Consider the following 9,707-nt stretch of genomic DNA (forward strand, 5'->3'; position numbering starts at 1 on the left):
TTGGTCACCTACAAACTAGCAAGATTTCTGGCTCTCACAGACCTGTAACTTCTTCTTTCATCCACTCGTTACCTGTATTAATGGCACCTGTTTGAACTTGTTATCAGTATAGAAGACACCTGTCCACAACCTCAAACAGTCACACTCCAAACTCCACTATGGCCAAGACCAAAGAGCTGTCAAAGGACACCAGAAACAAAATTGTAGACCTGCACCAGGCTGGGAAGACTGAATCTGCAATAGGTAAGCAGCTTGGTTTGAAGAAATCAACTGTGGGACCAATTATTAGGAAATGGAAGACATGCAAGACCACTGATAATCTCCCTCGATCTGGGACTCCAAGCAAGATCTCACCCCGTGGGGTCAAAATTATCACAAGAACGGTGAGCAAAAATCCCAGAACCACACGGGGGGACCTAGTGAATGGCCTGCAGAGAGCTGGGACCAAAGTAACAAAGCCTACCATCAGTAACACACTACACCGCCAGGGACTCAAATCCTGCTGTGCCAGACGTGTCCCACTGCTTAAGCCAGTACATGTCCAGGCCCGTCTGAAGTTTGCTAGAGAGCATTTGGATGATCCAGAAGAAGATTGGAAGAATGTCATATGGTCAGATGAAACCAAAATATAACTTTTTGGTAAAAACTCAACTTGTCGTGTTTGGAGGACAAAGAATGCTGAGTTGCATCCAAAGAACACCATACCTACTGTGAAGCATGGGGGTGGAAACATCACGCTTTGGGGCTGTTTTTCTGCAAAGGGACCAGGACGACTGATCCGTGTAAAGGAAAGAATGAATGGGGCCATGTATCGTGAGATTTTGAGTGAAAACCTCCTTCCATCAGCAAGGGCATTGAAGATGAAACGTGGCTGGGTCTTTCAGCATGACAATGATCCCAAAATCCAGAAAATCACATATCAAAGAGTTCATATTCACTCTACCCTGTGTAAAAAGTGACTATGATCCGGACCCTCCTCAGCCCTTATATCTTCCCCAAACCCAGACTATGGAGAACAGAGAGAGGGACTTCCCACCAAAACAACTGAACAAGACATCAAAACAGAACCTAATGGAGAGGGCTGCAGTGCATCAGAACCAACAAGTGAATCTCAACCCCTCTCTGCAGTACACCCAGACTGCTCTGCAGCTCAGATTGGGAACAGTGAAAGTGACAATGGGGTGGACTGTGTCAGGGTTACAGCCACTTAAATCAAGGAGAACACCGACAAAGAAAGGACAAAGCTCCCAGATCTCTACCCGGGTCGATAAAGCCAGTGAACTGAAAGTGCCATTGAAGGCTCACACAGGGGCGAGACAACACAGATGTCCAGTTTGCAGTAAATATTTTCTGAAAACGAGCAACTACTTTTATAATAATACTTTTACACCAGAATAATTTATTGGAAAGGCGCATCAAGCTCATCACCTTGCACTTTCACCACCCTGTAAAGTTAATAATAATGTATTACATATGTAACCGAATAGGCATAAATTGCATGCTTTCCCCAGTCGTAGTGGGAGTACCATACAACATAAATCAAATGTTATTTGTCACATGCGCCGAATACAATAAGTGTAGACTTGACCGTGAAATGCTTGCGTGCAGTTCAAGAAGAACACATTTACCATATTGCGTCACTCCAAGTTTACTTGATGGTTATTATATAAATATTTGCGTATAAATGCATTTCCACCGCCACTTCTCGCATAATTTATTTTACAATGTCGAACGAACAAATTTGTCTGTTGGCATTTATCAAATTGTACAATTTCATGTTTCCATTTTTTTCACGTGTCATGTAATTCATTTGCATGAAATGGTTGGATGGAAACGTGGTTAGTGTAAGGCTTTTTATTTGCAAAGTGAGGATAAAGAACAGGCGAACTGTACAACTATTTACAAAATCAAATAAACAGGACGATGAACAAAAAGGTAAGTCTAATTAACCGAACTGAATAACATAGAACTCAAACAAAAGAAAACAACTAGACACTCTAATGTACAATCTACGTCAATAAATTCATGAAAAGGTATACATACACATTCAGGTAATATATTCCACATCATAAATATCCCCACCATGTTATCAATAAATAAATGTGCTTCTCATCAACCATAAATCATCAGTGTCTGGATATTCATTTAGGCATGTTTTTGGATTAAGTGACAGAGATCATTATGGGATTATAATGATAACAGAACTAAGTGAGTTTTGTATTTCGTGGTCACACATTGAGATTTGTAGTTTTGCAAATGTGTAATTTACACTGAACAAAATATAAACACAATATGTATAGTGTTTTTATGAGCTGAAATAAAAAAAGATCCCAGATATGTTCCATACACACAAAATGCTTATTTCTATCAAATTTTGTGCACAAATTTGTTTACATCCTAGTTGCATTTCTCCCTTGCCAAGATAATCCTTCCACTTGAGAGGTGTGGCATATCAAAAAGCTGATTAAACAACATGATCATTATACAGGTGCCGGGGACAGTAAAAGGCAACTCTAAAATGTGCAGTTTTGTCACACAACACAATACTGAAGATGTCTCAAGTTGAGGGAGCATGCAATCGGCTTGCTGACTGCAGGAATGTCCACCAGAGCTATTGTCTGAGAATTTTATGTTAATTTCTCTACCATAAGCCACCTCCAATGTCATTTTAGAGAATTTAGCTGTACGTCCAACCGGCCTCTCAACCAAAGACCACGTGTTACCACGAAAGCCCAGGACCTCCACATCCGGATTCTTCACCTGTGGGATCGTCTGAGGGGGGTGGGTGCTGAAGAGTATTTCTGTAAGAAAACACGTTTGTGGGGAAAAAATAATTATCCCCAGTGGGTGGGCCTGGCTCCCAAGGGGCTGGGCCTATGCCCACTCATAGCTGCGTCCCTGCCCAGTCATGTGAAATCCATTTAATGGGTCCTAATAAATGTATTTCAATTGACTGATTTCCTTATATGAACTGTAACTCAGTAAACACATTCAAATTGTTGCATGTTGCATTTATGTTTTTGTTCAGTATAATAATACATTTAGTTGAGAATAACCTAACATATTTCTACCCTCTAACAATCCTGACAAATATGCTTATTAGGTCTATAAACAGTTTGGAAGCTTTTTATACATTGATCAAACTGTGACTCAATGGTGGTGTTGGTGGCACTGGGCACCCTGACATCCCCACCGTAATGCTCCTTAATGGCACAGCACTCAGTCTCAGTCTCACCTGTTGGCAGAGAAAATATGAACCTCATCAACATCGCTCATTATCATCAGACCAAAATAGTATTTTCCGTAGTCAATGTCAGTATATTAGACATGGCATATTGGTCATATACAGTAGAGGGCAGGGTAACTAGCTAAAGGGGTTTAGGGAGAAGAGTTCTCTGACTGCTTACCTTCAGCTCCTAACACTCATGAGAGGACCTCAGGTTCGCCAACTGCCTTTCTGCCTGTCTTACATATTTTTTAAACTAAAATCTAAGAACATAAAATATGATCATGACAAAGTGTGCTATTCAAATATAGGGTGTCACACTTTTCCTCTAACAGCTGGGTCATTCTGACAGTCCGATCTTTCTCCGTCACTGTAGGAATAGATTGAAATATTAAATTAGTCTGGATTCATACATGACTAAGGAGCACACATTACTGTATATAATGTGTATGTACAAAAGCATGCTTCTTCATATCTCAGCTACTTAATGAAAGATGGGAAAACTTAAATAGGTATCTCTTGCTTTTTATCTGTAAGACAGATCAGTCAATGAGAACAACGTTAAAACATTGACTGCGTTTATATATAATTAGAAGATTCATCAAAAATGCAAAAATGTACCTTTTCCTCAATTCAAAAGAACATTAAGAGGTTGAAGCAAGGGTGTGGAAACTAATAACGTGGTAATAATATAAAAGGTTAACTGCCAGGAAGGTCCTCCATGATGTCAGCATCAAAGCCACTGCCACAATGAGCTCCCATTGAACTCTGTGGGTTGCACAAGGCTGACATACCAGGCTACCTGGTAGAATGGAGGGAAACTGGACAAACAGATATAAATCACATTAACATACATTGAGGACTTCTACATCAGATTTCATGACTTGTTGTTCTTTTTAAGTCAAATTGCATCACACCCCACTAGTGATGGGTCGTTTATGAACGAATGGCTCTTTTTGAACTGATCTTTTTGATGAACGTCGGGAACCGAATCGCATCGGTGAACGAGTTGTTTATTTGGCTCCCTGATTTGCATTCTGTTACTACTGCTTTTTGAGCTCAAAACAGAAGTTTTCTGCAGATAAGTTAAAATAATTATCAAAGAAGCTGAATCCTCTCTGCAGAAACAATAAATAGTGGGGAGAACACGTCAATCTGGTCCACGCTGATTTTGTTTGCAGGCGATCTAATAATTTGTTCTGAAAAATTTCACGATCGACATAATGGTAGCCTACCTTTTGGGGTTTACATTGGGCATGTGCTATTTTTTAATGGGTCAAGGTTGATTTTTTTAAAGCATTTTGAACAAAGAGCTGTTTGGAATCAACAACAAAAAATGTCTCACTGTCATTGGATTTAGGTGAAAAGTTGGGTGAAAAAAATACTAAATTCCCTAATATCGATGACTTTGCAAATCCCATTAGTCTTCCTTGATTCAACTTGATTTAACATCATCACATTGATTTTTGTGGCATCCTCAATGACTGAATGCATTATCCATGTGTGGTTGTATTGTGTTTTAAATTGTCAAATAGACAGATGTATCTACACTTCCATTCAAAAGTTTGGGGTCACTTAGGAATGTCCTTGTTTTTTAAAGAAAAACAAATTTTTTTGTCCATTAAAATAACATAAAATTGATCAGAAATACAGTGCAGACATTGTTAATGTTGTAAATGACTATTGTGGCTGGAAACTTCTGATTTTTTATGGAATATCTACATAGGAGTACAGAGGCCCATTATCAGCAACCATCACTCCTGTGTTCCAATGGCACATTGTGTTAGCTAATCCTAATCAATCGTTTTAAAAGGCTAATTGATCATTAGAAAACCCTTTTCAATTATGTTAGCACAGCTGAAAACTGTTGTCCTGATTAAAGAAGCAATACAACTGGCCTTCTTTAGACTAGTTGAGTATCTGGAGCATCAGCATTTGTGGGTTTGATTACAGGCTCAAAATGGCCAGAAACAAAGAACTCTTCTGAAACTCGTCAGTCTATTCTTGTTCTGAGAAATGAAGGCTATTCCATGCCAGAAATTGCCAAGGAACTGAAGATCTCGTACAACGCTGTGTACTACTCAACGCAAACTGGCTCTAACCAGAATATAAAGTGTGGGACTGAGCAAGAGGACAAGTACATTAGAGTGTCTAGTTTGAGAAACAGACGCCTCACAAGTCCTAAACTGGCAGCTTCCTTAAATATTACCCGCAAAACACCAGTCTCAACGTCAACAGTGAAGCGGTGATGCTGGCCTTCTAGGCAGAGTTGCAAAGAAAAAGCCATATCTCAGACTGGCCAATGAAAAGAAAAGATTAAGATGGGCAAAAGAACACAGACACTGGACAGAGGAAGGTTGGAAAAACGTGTTATGGACAGACAAATCTAAGTTTGAGGTGTTCGGATCACAAAGAAGAACATTGCTGGAGGAGTGCTTGACGCCATCTGTCAAGCATGGTGGAGACAATGTGATGGTCTGGGGGTGCTTTGGTGGTGGTAAAGTTGGAGATTTGTACAGGGTAAAAGGGATCTTGAAGAAGGAAGGCTATCATTCCATTTCTCAACGCCATGCCATACCATACCCTGTGGACGGCACTTAATTGGAGCCAATTTCCTCCTACAACAGGACAATGACCCAAAGCACAGCTCCAAACTATGCAAGAACTATTTAGGGAAGAAGCAGTCAGCTGGTACTCTGTCTAAAATGAAGTAGCCAGCACAGTCACCGGATCTCAGCCATATTGAGCTGTTGTGGAAGCAGCTTGACTGTATGGTACGTAAAGAAGTGCCCATCAAGTAAATCCAACATGTGGGAGGTGCTTCAGGAAGCATGGGGTGAAATCTCTTCAGATTACCTCAACAAATTGACAACTAGAATGTCAAAAGTCTGCAAGGCTGTAATTGCTGCAAATGGAGGATTCTTTGACGAAAGCAAAGTTTGAAGGACACAATTATTATTTCAATGAAAAATCATTATTTATAACCATGTCAACGTCTTGACTATATTTCCTATTCATTTTGCAACTCATTTCATGTATGTTTTCATGGAAAACAAGGACATTAAGTGACCTCAAACTTTTGAATGGTAGTGTACATCACAGAAGCCTGAAAAATAACAAAACCGTTTGACATAAACACCGTATTTTTGGCTGTTTAAAAAAAAATAATGTCTATTAATTATACAATTATTAAAATATGAATATCATTCCACCAATGAGGCCACTAGAGGTTGATTTTGTCATTTGACTGTAGGAAAGGGTTTTAATAATCTGTGAGAGCGGTATTGTTAATCAACAACCTGTTATTTTTTATTATGCATTTTCCAAACAATATCATTAGATTCACAACTCTAAATTGTCTTCAAAATGCTAAACTGTGACCACTGGGTAGATATTGTTCGGAGTGTGTATGGTATATCTACAGCCTAATCTGAGTGCCTTAATCATTTTATACAGTCCTGGAGTTATGCTCATAGAAATAATAGATTTCTATTGTTATGCTACTTGTGAATGTGAATACAACTTTTATTAAATAGGACAGGGCTCAAATTATATTTAAAAAAAAAAGTAGTTTCTCAATGTACCTTTATGTATTATAATTGAGTTTCTCAAACTTTACCTTTAGACACATTATATTGAGATGTAGGATATTTCCCATTACAGCAAAACTTTTGGTGTAATTTCTTAGCATATTCTTTGGGACTCCCATGTTGGTGCCAGGTGGAGATCGTTCAATTCAAATGCGCAACATCTCCAGTACAGCAGGCGGCGACACCTACCTCGTTTACCGATACGTTCGCGTTATTGACACAAAAGGGGAAAGTAGCCCATCTTTTGCTGTCTCGAAAGGATGGTCGCTTGCTAGGTACATAGACACCACGTTAGCAGCACATAGCATAAACGTGTTAATTTATTCTGTTCGTCATATTCCCTCAAAATGTCTAAAATGCAGCTGTTGCAGGATTATCTAAACGAGCGGTTAACAGCGGTGGCTGTTGAGATATTTGGGGCCGTGGAAAATACCATAGCAGAGTACCAGGAAGAAATCTCCCGTTCAAATGAGGAGATTGAACGTCTACGGAGGCTGCTGGATTTGGTTTACAAACCTGACATACAGAGACCAGGTGAGCAGAGCCATATGTACTTAATAGATGGCTCTGGTAGTAATGACCGCCGCTAGATCAATTAATGTGATTGAACCAGCCAGGCCTGGCAATCAACCGATTTGTAGATATTTTTCTGAAAATGAATGTTAATTTGAATTTGGCACATAGAACTACAGCGTTCACCAGCTTGTAGTCCTAAAAACCGGTCCCGTTCGTTGAACCATTCCTATGGGGAAATAATAGGCTTTTGGGATAAACGCTGAAAATAGGGCCAGAGGTTAACACAGGCTTGGGAGATCGTATGTTTTGTTATTTGAGTTAATATCAGTCAGTTAACATGACCTTTATGAATTATGAACTCTTTGGGGGGTTTTATTACATAAATGCTTCAAAATGCACAAAAAGTGATGTTAGCTGATGAAGATTATCTCATAGAACTAAACATAAGATCTCCTAAGCCTGTGTTGACCTCTGACCTTATTTTCTGCGTTTACCCAAAGCCCCTACAATAACTCCATTCATTTTCCCATAGGTTTTATCCAACTAACCATGGCGGAGTTAGTGCCTACAAAAAGATGCCATTACTATTGCTCTCTATTGATGACTAATTAGTTATCCAATCATCTCAGACACCCAGCAGCTCATTCTCCCTCTCCCTGAAGAGGAGGTTATTGCTGAGAAGCAGCACTGTGAGCAGGAGTGGAGCCCCAGTCTGGACCAGGAGGACCCAGAGCCCACTCAGATTAAAGAAGAACAGGAGGAGTTTGGGACCAGTCAGGAGGAAGAGCAGCTTCAGGGACTAGAGTATGATATAAAAGAGTTCATATTCTCTCTTCCCTGTGTGAAAAGTGACTATGATCAGGACCCTCCTCAGCCCTTATATCTTTACCAAAACCAGACAGTGGAGAACAGAGAGGGGGACTCTCTTCCCACCAAAACAACTGAAGACATCAAAACAGAACTTGATGGGGAGGGCTATGGAGTATATGAACCAAACAATGAATTAAATCCCTTTTCTCCAGTAAATTCGGATCGTTCTGCAGCTCATATTGGGAACAGTGGCAATGGGGTGGACAGTGGAGGACTAATGTCACAGTTACAGCCACTCAAATCAAAGACAACATGGACAAATAAAGTACAAAGCTCTATTAAGACCAGGGAAGCCAGTGAGTTGAAAGTTCCATTGAGGGCGGCTCACTCAGGGGAGAGACCACACAGGTGTCCCGTCTGCAGGAAATGCTTTCTGAAAATTAGCATTTTAAAAACACATCAGAGAATTCACACTGGGGAGAAACCATATTGTTGCAATGTATGTGGCAAGAGTTTCAGAGAGAAGAGAACCCTGACCAGTCACAGGCTGACTCACTCAGGGGAGAAACCATATCAATGCAAAGAATGTGGCAAATGCTTCAGTCAAAAGAAAATCCTGACCATACATATGCGGACGCACACAGGAGAGAAACCGTATCAGTGCAAAGAATGTGGTAAATGCTTCACTCACAGTGGATCCCAAGCAGCACATTTGAGGATTCATACAGGGGAGAGACCATATAAGTGCCCTATGTGTGTGAAATGCTTCAGAACAGCAAGTCATCTAAAACGGCACCAGCGAAGTCACAGAGGAGAACAACCACATTGTTGACTTTTTTTGTAGTAAACGCTTCACTTGTAAGAATAACATAGGGCTAGATTCTAGCAGAGCCGCGTTTGCCGACATCCGCATAGCAGTTGTTTTGGCGGTGTCGAGTTGGAACTGCATTAAGAGCTGTGAAATCCACAAGCGGCTCCTTGTGTTGCCTTTTTGCAGACGCTGGCATTGGATGCAACGAAACCACACCCTACTTTATATCCGACAAGTCCCATACAGCCACGTTACAAATTTAAACACTTGAATGTGTGATGTTCTATTGTCTACACTTCAATTAGACTGAGACTATAAATCCCCTAATCCCAAATGAACATGAAAACATGCATTAGCCTGCCGTTATTTCTAACATCAATAGAGCCTACACTTTATCGCCATTTTTCAACCTCTAACGTGTTGTCGATAATAAGGAAGGGAGATGTTGGTGACACACAACAGTAGCTGCTCGCCGATTTGTCAGCTCATATTGCAGTTACACCGGCAAAACGCAGGTTAACGCCCAAAGCCTCGATCTAGTTGAATCGAGGCCATAGCGTACCGGTGTGTGGGTTAAAAATGACAGATTGGGACACTGATAAGTGCCTAAATTGCAACGCATTGGCTGTACAGTAACATGCTATACAGGACGTCAGAGCACAAGCGTGGTTCATACACATTCTGACAGATGACGTTTCAGGAATTTTCCATGACTTTTAACCAAATTTCCATGACCAATAATTGGTGGCATCTC

The 9,707-nt window shown here is 40.3% G+C and overlaps 1 protein-coding gene across 1 annotated transcript; it reads left to right on the forward strand.

The window, feature by feature from the left end:
* Positions 1-7,145: 7,145 nt before the first annotated feature.
* On the forward strand, positions 7,146-9,216 carry LOC139412669 (zinc finger protein 664-like). Its single transcript, XM_071159330.1, has 4 exons — positions 7,146-7,350; positions 7,962-8,353; positions 8,435-8,897; positions 9,140-9,216. Exons 1-4 carry the CDS (start codon positions 7,164-7,166, stop codon positions 9,214-9,216), a joined length of 1,119 nt encoding a protein of 372 aa, XP_071015431.1. The 5' UTR covers positions 7,146-7,163.
* Positions 9,217-9,707: the final 491 nt, after the last annotated feature.

Source organism: Oncorhynchus clarkii, chromosome 7 (genome assembly GCF_045791955.1).
Source record: "Oncorhynchus clarkii lewisi isolate Uvic-CL-2024 chromosome 7, UVic_Ocla_1.0, whole genome shotgun sequence".
Classification (NCBI taxonomy): domain Eukaryota; kingdom Metazoa; phylum Chordata; class Actinopteri; order Salmoniformes; family Salmonidae; genus Oncorhynchus; species Oncorhynchus clarkii.